The sequence below is a fragment of the Crinia signifera genome, chromosome 1, assembly GCF_055691185.1.
Source record: "Crinia signifera chromosome 1, ASM5569118v1, whole genome shotgun sequence".
Classification (NCBI taxonomy): Eukaryota; Metazoa; Chordata; class Amphibia; order Anura; family Myobatrachidae; genus Crinia; species Crinia signifera.
Window position 1 is genome coordinate 66,831,722 of NC_139217.1, and position 13,371 is coordinate 66,845,092.

Below are 13,371 nucleotides of genomic sequence, written 5' to 3' on the forward strand. Positions count from 1 at the left end.
TCTCCATGCACTCTCCGTGTTCCGGAGGGCTCGCTGCCACTCCTGCTCCCTCTATTCAATGTGGTTAAGACTCGCCGCCACTCGCGGCGAGTCTTAACCCCTGCAGGGAGCAGGGAGCTTTCAGGGAGCCGGAAGCAGCCAGAGAGATTAAAGTCTCCCTGGCTGCTCCAGAGGACTGTGGAGGGGAGGGGGGCTCTCCAGGACCCAGGCTGCACCCCCCTATAGCCAGTGGGGGACCCAGTATTCACTGCACCGTTCGTGCATAGTTACGTTCGGCTGCAGTGAATATATGAATATCTAATGAGCGGCTCGAGCGCTCCGGCCCCCTGCTGGCTGCACTGTGTAAAAAAAAAAAAAAAAAATTAAAAAAAATATTTTTTTTTAATTAAATATATATTCATGTGCTATAAGCACATGAATAAAAATAACATGCCCCTTCACAGAAAAAAAAACCTGATTTTTTGACACCAAAATTAAAAAAAAAAACCTTTTAGAATAAAAGTTCACATTCCAGCTCTCCATCAAAAGATGGAGAATTTCTACACGGAGAGAGACGGCGAAAATTACTTAAAAAGACAGCGAATATTTCACATTGAATAGGGTTGCTCGCTTTTGGAGAGCAAAATGCTCCGTCCAAGGCGAACAAAGCACAAGTTCTCCACAAAACACGGAGAACTTTTCTCATTGAATACTGCCCATTGTGTGAGAGCCATCCAGATACTGAGCAGATCACAGATTATCCACAGACCAGTGAGGGAGTTATAATCCTATATAGCACAAGAGAATAAACCACGAGGACAAAATGATTTTCTATGTTCAGCATTTGGGGTGGTCAGCGATACGAGTCAATAAAACGGAAGAGGCTCTTTATATTAGAGTTGAGCTCTCTGCAATTACTTTTACGAAACACAAAGATAATCTTGAACCTTTCTGAAAAATATAAAACATCTGAAATATTGTATTAAAATGTTGAAATATAAATGCACAACTTTGAACTTTTGTCTTGCAATTATATAGTAGTAGGACTACAAGTGCTTTTGAATGACTATACTTTTTTTATTGCTATTTCAATGTTGCTTAAACATTGCAGGTATTAAAATCACTCAGCATCCCGTGCCTGACTTCTTATACTAAAGTACAGATAGTGTCCTCGTACCCTGTTCTTGGCACGCTGATCGTTCAATAATTAAATAAGTGAATGCGTCAAAGCCACTGAATTAGACTGCAATAATTACATACTGTATACGACACTTGTATATCTGTGTGCACAAATAAGTCTGTATATAAAGTGCTACCATGCAGCAGATTCGGTATGAAATCCCGACGGTCAAAATCCCGACAGCTATTGACAGACAAAATCCCGACATTTAAATTCCCAACATGGTCAAAATCCCGACATATACAATGTAGAAAGGTCAAAACAGTCGACATGGACACAGTTGTAAGTCAACCGCAGCCCCTCGCGATGCTTCGGCACGGTGCATCGCTGCGCTTGGCACACCACACCCTAGTGGATGGTAGGGCATGAAATACCGCCTGTCGGCACATGTCGGGTCAAAAAACAGTGAAAAAACCCATGTCGACCTCGTGACCTGTTGGCCAAAAGTTATGTTGACTTTTTCACCTGTCTACATTCTATATATCGGTATTTTAACCTGGTCGGGATTTTGACCATCTGTCAATAGCTGTCGGTATTTTACAGTCAGGATTTTGACTGCATCCACATGCAGCACCTCATTCAGAGCAACTTCCACTGGGCTTCACTTGTGACTGTTTAAATTCATTCCTAATCTAGTACGTCACAACAAGGAGTCCGGTGCATAGTGGTGTTTTGTAGCATCAAAGGTACAAATGGAAAGAAATCGATGGGTACAGTACATACTCTATGGCGTATAAAATTCTATGTTTATATACACATATAATTAACATTTTATACAATGTGTCCACTGACATATAAACCTCCTTCAGTGTTAAGCATCTAATCTTGCCATGGTGTGCTGTGACTTCCCGTTAAAATGTGTCTCGTCTTCTAGTAAAACCCTGTAGCGTTGTGTTTCGTATGCAAATACAGCTGTGGTCATTCACAGAATATCGGTATGCCTCATATTTTAATCAGCATAAGTTCCTCCTGTTCGCATAGTTTTGCGAACAAGACGCATATTAGAGGAAAAGTTGCCTGAAAAGTCGCCCTTGTAACATGGCGCCCACGTATTGTGTAACACGACTTGTAGCGCATAGAGCAGTGGTTCCCAACCCTGGTCCTCAAGTACCCACCCCCAACAGTGCACGTTTTGCCGGTCTCCACGCAGAATCACAGGTGACATAATAAGCTCCACCTGTAGATCTTTTAAAATGTGTATGAATAATGAGTGCAGCTGCTGGGTGACCTGGAAAACGTGCACTGTTTGGGGGTACTTGAGGACCAGGGTTGGGAACCACTGGCATAGAGGATAGATTTGGACACATCTGTATAGTAAGCATTACCCTATTGAGTGTCAAGTGAATTTGTAAAAATAGGTGTGAAAATCACCAAGCAAACCTTTTTATTCTTAACTTAACCTGTAATGTTTACATTATACAGGCAATATCTTTTTTTGCACAACATTTTTTATTTGACTTTATATAAAAAATGAGACGCTGCCATTTTTAGCGAATATTTTGCACATCGTTCAGATGTTGGCACTCAAATTGTTAATGTATTGTATGAAAGTCCTATTTTAACCACTTATTCGAACGCATGTCTTGCAAACAAATAACTTTCCAGAAACCGAATAAATTAGTTTATTGGAAAATTTTACATTATGAAATGTAACAGATCTAGTGATTAAGATTTGAACAGGCAAAACAAGAGAACATGTAGAGGTATTGGCAAAAGGGATAGACGTACGTGTCTGTAGTAGCAAAAGTATTAGTTTAAAAGTGGCATTGTACAACATGTACAGGTTTCTTCTAGTAAAGAAACCCAACAAGAGTTTTGAGCAATAAGGGCACCCACTGCAGTTATTAGTCATCTGGGTAGTGGGAAAGGTTTGTGGCATACAGTACTTATTTAGTAATACCCATTGGTGTCAGTCTGGCGCTATGAACAAATACAAACCATAAACATTGTTTATTTTTTTTAGCACATCTGCATGCTAATGTGATCAGTGGGGCAGCCCGTGATACAGCAAACGCCTCCGACTATCTCAGTAGACTTTTAGCAACTTCACTAAACCTTTGCCTGTAAACAATCTCCTACTTGGTTAATAGCACTTAAAAGCACCAATCTAAGCGCATTAACTCCTGTTACGTTCCACCGTTATCACTTGCATAAAGTATCAAGAGCGTGTCCTCTTGTTATATAATATCTACATATATGGTACAGCTTACAGCTCTGTGACATCACAGTAAAAAGCCCTGGAGAAGGTAAACAAATATCTTTACAGCAGGACTACAATTTGTAACCGTAAGAATAAAGTGAATCTAAACAAGCCTCTCATACAAAAATGTATGAGCTCCGACGGAAATCATCTTGAATAGAAACTCTAGGCTCTACTTACAAACCCAGTTGATTTAAAAGTGAAAACCGACCCTCTTATCTGTCATTTTACAAATCAAACTATTTCACTTGCAAATATCCGTTTCCGGTCTGGAAAACTGTAGTGCAATTAGTTATTTAGTCCATTATGTAAAATGTCATAGCTCTGTGGAAAGATAAGAAGATGCTCCAGTAAACAAGAGATTGGGTAAGCCCACACAGGCTTAGTAGTCTGTTAAAGCTTGGAAGTCCAACGTAGCTTCTTAAAAATTGTAACTAAAAAAACTTAAAAGCAGAAATAAATAGATAAAAGGGACTGTAAACAGATCCACTTTCTAATGAAATTCAGTGATTGTTGGCTTGACCTTCGGAGCATTTCGCCAGGAGACTCCACACGGAGTTACATTCTTAAAACGTTAGAAAAAACGCCTCGTCCATTGTCTGTAGCTTTCCTCCAAAGGGACTTACTTTGAGATCTTTTTTAAAAGAACTTTTATCTTAGATTGCTTTTTTTTCTCTCCATTCTGAGGCAGGTCGTGTGGCGCGGTCGTCTTAAGCACCGGAATGCCGTGGACCTCTTGAACTGGCTTGCCGTCGTTTGGAGAAGAAGCGAAGGCTGGGTGGGGTGGTTTGGAGATGGGTAAAACATTGGAAAGTTGATGTAAGCTGCAGGATTTCTCCAATATGCCATTGTATACTTTACTAGCTGGGCTAAATACCATGCTCTGGCTTTCTGTCAAACCTGCGGTGTCAGCTGAGGATGCTTTAGAAACATCCGTGGACAAAGGAGAGTCTGCAGATAAAGACTCCTCGCACGAGCTTTCCTCTCGTGAGATCTTCCGGCTGTGGGTGCTCACCTGCTGCATCTCCAGGCTGGAAGGAGGGGACTGCCTTCTTCCAATGGACGAGTTTAGAGGATCACATTCTGAGCCCGTGTCTTGAACTTCCCTGAGAACACAAACGGTTACTTTTGTTTTTTAAACGTTACAAATATATGGGGCTCTTAAGTATTCCAAATAAGTCGTTTTATTATACAGTTATTTTTTATTGAAATACATGTAAACTGCCATGTCTTAAAAACCATCACATATCTACAGAACGCTACCGTACAAATCGGGCTGGGCACAGACTGCCACAGGCACTAATTGAATGGCAAAGCCAAAAGAGAAAGAATTGAATAGCCATAGCGGATTAATTTAGACTGCAGCTATTAGCCGTGGCTAATGGATTCTGGCCATTAGTATCTTAAAAATTGCTTTAAGTGTGGTGTGTTCCGATGTTTAACTACACAGCCAATGTGTTTCACCCCTTCTAGACTCCATGATTTAGGGAAAAAAGGAAATAAGGGCACATTCCTAATGAAACACATCACTTTTCAGTATGGTGTAACAGCTATCTCCCTAGTTTTCCCTAAACAAGTTTGTGTGAATGTACCAAATTGCCCTATAGGCAGGCATACTAATTAGCAATTTAAAATTGTACCAATTGCTCGATTAAAGGGCTCAGCCCCACCCACGGAATTAGAACATTTATACATCGGTCATGCTTCTGTGAATCACATGAACATCTATTTATGCTATAATGTAGAGCAGGGATGGGGAACCCTTGGCCCGACAGCTGCTGTTAGAACTACACATCCCAGCATGCCGTGCTAAAGTTGTACTATTTGACCACGCTAAAAGTGTTGCAGGGCATGCTGGGAAGCATAATTCAACAACAGCTGAAGGGCCAAAGGTTCACCATCCCTGATGTAGAGGAAGCCAAACTCGGTACACTTGGGCCCTAACTATTCACTTTTTGCAGACCACCTGTGTATCTTTATGAAAGTGTGTCCATTTGTAATGAATATACTGGTGCACCAGCTGGAGATCTAGTAGCCATGGAGGTAAATATATTATCTGGGGAGAAGTGTTATGTGATCCGGTCTATATCAGCACTGCTATCTGTAAGATAGCACTCCGATGGGCAGGAACTATGTGGTCAGTAGCACTGACCAATCAGACATCTACAGCCATCGATTTTGACAGCTACAGGGTTCGGTGACCCCTTGATAGTAGAGCTGGAGGGAGGAGTTTTCACTCCCCTGTTCCGGAGGGCAAAAAGATCATACAGCTTGTCAATGTGGCTGCCTGCCGAGCCTTGTTATTGAGGAGAAGCAGGAAGACAAATACCAGCACCATCAGTGCCTGGTCACACATTGACCCCTGCAACAGTCAGCACCGAGTTTGGCCAATACTTTTCATATACGCATTTTTATTTATCGATGTATACAATATACCTTTTAAGTATTTTAGCGTGACAAAATTTCTCATACCAGAGCTTTTCTGCAATGAAATAGATTGCATCCTCTTCCTCCTCGGTGCGATATAGAGCAGGGCAGCTGGACACTGAGAGGATGTCTGGATCAGGTGACTGGAGAACGTGCTGAGACTGTGGGGACGGTGGAATAACAGTACGCCGAGCACGACACATGCTGCTGCTCCTTGCCAATGTTCCATGAGACTTTATGATGGAACCTTCAGAGACAGGAAAGGAATTCTAAGCGTACCATAGCAAAAACACGCAGTACACATTCGTTACATTGCGAGTACGTGGCTGAAGCCAAGAAAGTCCAAACCAAAAACATCAAACCTTTATTACTCTGAAACCTTCCATACATTCATATTAGTGCTGAATGGTAATTTGTACATTTTCTCTGGCTGTTGGTGCAGACACTAGGTGGCTCTGTCTACAAGGGAAACCATAGAACACGTAGAATATCACAGGTAAAATTCCATAGCCATTTTCATGCTACTATCCCAGACCATTTCTGTCCCAGAACAGAGCATTGTGTACAATGTTGTATATCCGCCATGTGAGAATAAAGGGAAGTAACGGGGAGGGTTTGATACTTCAATGTGTTGGAGAAGGATTATTTTTGTAAGCACTGTACTTTCCATGCAGGAAGTTCTATGGCTGCTGTGAGCCACCACAAATACGGGAAGGGACAAGGCCGATGCTGCAGAAATATTCCCTGCGGTAACATGCTAGCAGAGCAATGTACACATGTGTTGCCGTCACACAAGGTTGCGTGACAACCAGTGTACAAATATTACTGCATAATGGACGTGGGAATTACTGTAACGGTCAGCAGACTTTGTATATCTCCTTAACTATTCATTCTATGATAACCTCATTATATCAAGTGGATTTGTTAATCAATAGACAGCTCTTTGCGGGTAACCTGGAGACCTGAGCCCCTGTGTTCTTCATGTAGGCAACTACAATTCTACATAATCTTATACAGAAAATACTGTTTTATTCTCTCTTCCCATATATATTAATATATATATATTTCTCTCTAACAACTGCAGTGTGAATAAGAGGAATAATTCTAGACTGATAACAATATATAGATACATATTCATTGTGTACTAATACTCTACAGTTGATACTGCAAATACCCAGTATGCTGACATTCTATATGCAGACCTATATACAGTATAATAGGGCTAATACATTTATTAATTATTATTTTGTTAAACGCTTTACTTCGCAACACTCTAATCTTTTTCTTTAATACAAATTGTATTCACTCAATATATAATAAAAGTTACATTTTAATTATACCGGCTTTCTAAATGTGACAGCTAAGGAGACCAGCCTATTGCTATTCCCGGTTCTCATTGTAGCACCCGGTGTCTTCTTTGCTGAAAATGCTTCTTTATATCAAAACGCAACTAAAAGGTGGCCATACACTGCTGCTCTGTCTTGCAGCAGTGTTCAGCCACCCGATTCCCTGCGACCCGCATTTGTTGTGATGGATCACATGCGTCCCTGCTCCCTGCCCACCCCGCTGCCGGGAGGGAGGTCCCTGGTCGGATGGCCAGGAGGCCCGACCTCCGGCTCAGGTCATCAAACTGAGCCGATTTTCCATCAGAATTGTCCCAAATCGGCTCAGCGTATGGGCACCTTAAGAGTCACGAGGATGTGCTGAGTAATGTGATGTATCTGTGTGCCACAGTCTCTGAATCTGTACACAAAGTGCCACAATGTAGCAGATGCAGCTTTTCCCTAATAAAAGTTCTGTCCTGCTCCATGTGCAAAGCTCAGTCACGCATAATACATAAGAGTCAAATATCATATTAATCAGCAGAGTCTCCTCGTTGCGGCCAAGATGAATTTTTGGTAAAAAAAAAAAAAAAAGCCAGTCAGTAGCAGAACTGCATGGAATCTGGCTGCTCACTCGCGCCAGGCATCTTGTGCTGGATGTAGGATGACACAACCTGCATCTTACAAAATTAAAGCATTTCCGCTTTCCTGTCTGGGCTGACTCTCTCTGCTGTAGACAGTAGACTGTCCCCAGACAGGAGACTAGACCCCAGACAGGAATAAGGAACTGCATAGGTTTTGAAATATGCAGGGCGCTAGAATGAACACTACACACAAGAGATATTTGGTTATTTACAAGAGAAAGAATAACAATTACTGATCAACATGGCTAAAAACGGGCCGAAGACTCTACATACCATGGAACTGGGAAATAATTGGAGGTGTATCCTCATCCAAGTCGTCCACTCCCCCAGCAATCGGGTAAGGAGGTATAGACACTCTGGGCATAACCACCCAGCTGTGATCGGAGTACAGAGTGGAGGTCAGGTTTGGCAAACCAGAATTGTGGACTATTTGAAAACCGCTCAACTTCTCAATCTGTTGCCACCGGTACAGCCGCTCCCGCAAACAGGTGGTTAACTCTGAAAGTGCTTTCCTGATGAAGAAAGTACATATCATGTTAGCATTAAGTGGTCACTGATCATGGCTATTACAAAGCAATCACATGTTGCATGCCAAGACTGACTTATGCTTATGCCCGTGCCACCCTATTTTCATAGGACATAAAGTATATATGATGTATAGCCTTCATTTACTTATGTTCCAGAAGAGAACAGGCAGAGAGAAGGCAGAGAGAAGGCAAGACTGTATTCTGCATAGAATATGCTATTCACTCCACTTTATAAGCCCACTGTAACAGAAGTTTCAGGAGAAAGAACGATTGCCATCATTACGCTGCTAGAAGCTCCTTACCTCCCCCTGGTGGTGATAGCTGGGTGACAGTGAGGTTATATATACAGTTCACTATTGGAAGGTGGGCACTGGTATCTAGATGCAGCAAGATCTGTGACAATAACTGCAGGGATTTGTACAAAGACGCCCAGTGGTGGCGTTTGATTATCCGCTGATGGTGCACAGATGTATATGTGGAAAGGTCTGTTGCAACTAAGCCACTGGCGCCTTTAGAACTGCGTACACAGGTGTTTGAGTCCTCAACCCCTCCCCCCACCTCATAAACTTCCACAAATGGACACCACCTGTCAATCATATGGCAAGACCACTGGGATGCATGCGCAACACTACAATCCCAAGCCTACGCAAACATGAGCATTACAACACTTTGCGCCACCTCTGATTTAGGCTTTATTTAATGTCACTTTTGCAATAACTTACTTTGCTTCAAGAATTTTATGGTCCACCTCATCCAGAGATGAGCTGTGCGCGACGTGCAGCGTTCCGAATACTGTGCTTCGCTTCTTCTTTATTTTTTCTGCCTAAGAACACAAATGAAAGACAGCTGAGGTGGAGACTCCTGGTGTGCTCGCTCTTCATTTGCTAAGGCTCAAAGGCAACCAAATAGCCAGGTTATAGCATCCACGGAGAACCGGGAGGACTGAATATACATAGCCAAATATTTACGGTGTATAATAAGTTGGGGACTGCATGTGTTACATGAGCCTAAAGGAGCCCATACACGGTCCGTTGTGTAGGGCTCCGTTCTGTACTATGCGATGCACGCTCCCGCGCATCACATAGTACGGTACAAAAAGTATGTGCTGCACATACTTTTTGTACTAGGTACACATCGGATCGCAGTGCATGCACACTGCATGCACTAGGGATGCGATCCGATGTGTACTTTAAAAGTACAGAACGGACCTAAAAAACGGACCGTGTATGGGGGGCATTAGACTGCATATACAGAACAGGTCATGTATAAAGCATAAACTCCACCATTGTACCACATGCCTGAAGATGCCCCAAAGAAACAATACATAAAGTACTACACCTATAAATACTGAGAACATACACTATATTATGTATACTTTATAATTTCGTCAAAGCAAATGCTGGCCAGTGCCCCTTATTATAAGAGTAGAGGATATTTTCTAAACAAACCATAAATAAAGAAAATAAAAAAAACACAGCGGCAGCAGACATAATACTGATACCCCAAACTTACCCTCTTAATGACTAACTGCTGTTTACCCCTTCATTACCAATCAGGTATAGTGTCTGTGCAATTAATGTAAGAGAATATAATGATCTAAACCAGTGGTTCTCAACCTCGGTCCCCAGGGACCCCCCGACGGTGCCGTTTTCCAGGTCACCTCACAGATACACAGGTGTACTAATTACTCACTGACACATTTTAAAAGTGGAGCTAATTATTTCACCTGTGATTCTGTGCGGAGACCTGGAATATGTGCACTGTTGGAGGTCCCTGAGGACCGAAGTTGAGCATCACTGAACTAAACGGTCCCCCATACACTGGTGGGTGTGAGCAGATTGGGACCTTTTAAACCAATGATTGCTCAGTGACTCCAAGTATTACCATTTGGATTGCCAAGTGCATTAAAAAAAAAAAAGAAAAGGAGTGCAAACTGATATTGTTGCATGCGGTCTCTTATTGGCCTTATAGAAAAATAAAGTTTGGTTAAAATTTGGGGTGAATTAAGGGGATCTCTGCCACCCACAAAGGTCCTGGGCAGCTCAATGGGGATCAGCTGCAGCTTCTCCCCTCGGGGGAAGTCGCAGTAATGTGTTCGCACCTTAAGACCAAAAGGATGTCAGAACATTTCAGTGGAAATAAAATATCAAATATGTCAAACGCAAGTTGGGCAACGCAGTAAGAGAATGGCGGTTACCTCTTCTTTGGCAATGGCCAGCTGCATTTCCGCATTCTGTTTCTTAATGTTATAGTACTGCACCTCCACCTCGTGCGTTAGCTGCAGCCACTTCTGCAGAGCTTCGGGCACAGACCAGTTACTCCTCAGCTCAAATTCCTTCTCAGCTTTCTTCAAAGCCATGCGGACCTACAGAAAGCACAGGTCTTTACTTTATCAACGCACATATTATATCCCGGACAGCAAAACTCTTAGAACTAAAAGTCTCATTAAAAAAGTATTACTATATAAGCTATGACACTCCTCACAATGTTGGCTCATATGGCAATCGCAACAAATCTAAAAAGGCATGTGACCAATTCAATTAAGAGTGAGTTGGGTCCTGTGAGCAGTTTTCATGGTGAATGCTCACAGAACCGCATCTGTCAGTCCATTGCAAACTTCCAATACATTTTGCAATCAAATTCAAATTTTGTGCACCCCGAAAGGCTAAAGAGCAGGAAAGTCTTTGTTAAAGAAAAAAAACATGGTGTAAACAAATTCACATATACTGTAAGGGGAATAAGCAAAGGCAGGCCGCAAACCAAAAAGGGGTATACGCGTAGGCTGCGCACATTGGGGATTTAAGCAAGGTAGATGGTGTATTTCGGTGTTGTATTGATAGGAGAGGGGTTTTTGAACTTGCACATAGTAGTTGCAGCACAAGCATTTTCACCAAAACTTCTACATGAAAAATCCTTTTATAGACATTATGTACCCCAAGCATTTAATTATTATTTATATATTACACCAGTTATGCCCCTTTAACATCGCAAATGCCTGGTCGCTCCTGGGATTTAGACAAAGGTCCGTCCCGGAAGCAACCTGGCATCTGTGTTGTTTAGCCCACACATTGACTTGGGGAAAAAGCTGGGTCGCTGATGTCAGAAAGGGGGAGGAGTGTCCTCAGGGGTGGGCGAGGAGGCAGTGCTTGGAGTGGGAACGGGACCCAGGTCGCTCGAACTGGGTTACCTTTTTACACTGCACAGCATTTGGGATTAGCCCTTCTTTAAACCTGGGTTGGAATGCCGGGTTCCTGGACTTGGGCAATTTCAAAAAGCAACAACTCGGGTTATTTATGTGATGTGAAAGGGGTATAACAGGAACCTTCCTTTCCTTATGACCACTACCCACTTTGTATATGGACCAGTTTTCTTAGTTGCTACGTTTAGGGCACATCTTTGTTTTAACGACACAAGCAATTCAGTGGTCGGAATCACAGACTATGGTCAATTTCGTTCTAGTAAGCCTATTAACCTAGCAGTATAGTTTTGTATTATGGGATGAAAACAGAGAACACAGAAGAAAAACACCAAAAACTCTGCACAGGCATAGCCACGATCAGAATCACACTGAAGATGCCAGTGCCATAAGCCAGCAATGCTAAACACTGTGGGCCAGATTCTCTAAGCTTCAAAAGTGATAAAATGAAGAGTGATAAACAGCCAGCCAATCAGCTCCTGTCTGACATTTTTCAAACACAGTCTGTGACAAGGCAGGTAGGAGCTGATTGGCTGTCTATCACTCTCTATTTGATCACTTTTGAAGCTTAGAGAATCTGGCCCTGTGTCTATAGCCAAATACTGATGCATAAACAGAACCAATAATAAAATATATCCGGGACCTAGTTCTCTAATTGTATAGGTACTGTAATCAGAAACAGAATCCACAATCATCTCCTCCCTAACGGTCTCCCAATTTTAAATTAGCAGAAGGTTGCACAAACTTTACCATGTCCCTGTTCAGCATCATTATGTATGGTCTAATACATCTGCACATTAACATATTCTGTCCATGCCACAGTGTTGTGCAATTAGCTTTGTACATAGGATCCAGAACCATCCTTTGACCCCTTCACTGCCGAGACTGTTTGCACTTATTATGAAATGTAACCTACAGCACCCACATTATGGACCAGATACACAGCTTCAAAAGTCACAAAATGGAGAGTGATAGCCAGCCAATCAGCTCCTACCTGCCATGTCACAGACTGTTGAAAAATGTCAGACAGGAGCTGATTGGTTGGTTAGTGCATCTGGCCCTATAACAGTTCCCTTATAGCTTTGTCTAGCCACAACTACTACTTTGTGGGATTCAATCATTTATTAAAACCAAGATGGAACCACCACCCGCGCCCCCCCCTCCACCTCTGGACCCCATAATTGCAGGGGAAGCAGGGTGTTCTCTAGTGATGGTCAGATAATAACTTCATAGGGGTCACATTATAGTGGCTAGGTGACCACTATCAATCCAGGATACCTGTCAGACTGTGGGTGCCAGGATGTGGGGGAGACCGACCACTTTAAATTATTTCTGGCTTTTTGAAAATGTCTGCACAGTTTTGCCTGGTCAGGCTAAAGGTTATCCCCACATCATCGTTGATATGAGTATGGGTGTCTCCCCCTTGACTCCTTACAATGATTACCAATCACCTTAAGGGTTAAGATTAAAACTCTAAAATTATCACCAGAAATTCTCCTTGCTGCAATGGCTCACGGACAGCGATGCAGTAAGAATAGTGGAGATTTATTGTGCAGCAATGCAGTTACCGAGTACTTGTGCAGCACTCGCTATACATGAATCTAATATGCATTAGGAGCTTATTCGTGATTAAATGCACCAATGACACATTGGGCGGTATTCAATGAGCCTGATTCGCCATGTTTTTATGGCGAATGTGTGCTGTTTGGTGAATTTTTGACAAAAACGGTGAATCACCCTATTCAATGACCAGATGGCGAATACATTTGAAGGTTTTTTTCGCCATGATTCACCGAGTAGCAATCGCTATCTTTTTATGGTGAAGTGGAATGTGAACTTTTAAAATAAAGTGTTTTGTTTTTTACATTTGGTGTCAAAAAATCAGGAATTTTATTC

At 42.3% G+C, this 13,371-nt stretch overlaps 1 protein-coding gene across 2 annotated transcripts in view; it reads right to left on the reverse strand.

The window, feature by feature from the left end:
- Positions 1-2,763: 2,763 nt before the first annotated feature.
- STIM2 (stromal interaction molecule 2) overlaps positions 2,764-13,371 on the reverse strand; it is a 119,054-nt gene continuing 108,446 nt past the window's right edge. The window contains exons 8-12 of one of the 2 annotated variants that reach the window (XM_083159176.1): positions 10,477-10,644; positions 9,002-9,102; positions 8,026-8,264; positions 5,796-6,033; positions 2,764-4,465 (exon numbers count right to left, since the gene is read on the reverse strand). In XM_083159176.1, the coding sequence (XP_083015302.1) occupies positions 3,982-4,465; positions 5,796-6,033; positions 8,026-8,264; positions 9,002-9,102; positions 10,477-10,644 (1,230 nt within the window). In that variant the 3' untranslated portion in view covers positions 2,764-3,981. The remainder of the gene's footprint in view (positions 4,466-5,795; positions 6,034-8,025; positions 8,265-9,001; positions 9,103-10,476; positions 10,645-13,371) is intronic. The other variant, XM_083159258.1, reaches the window with a different exon arrangement.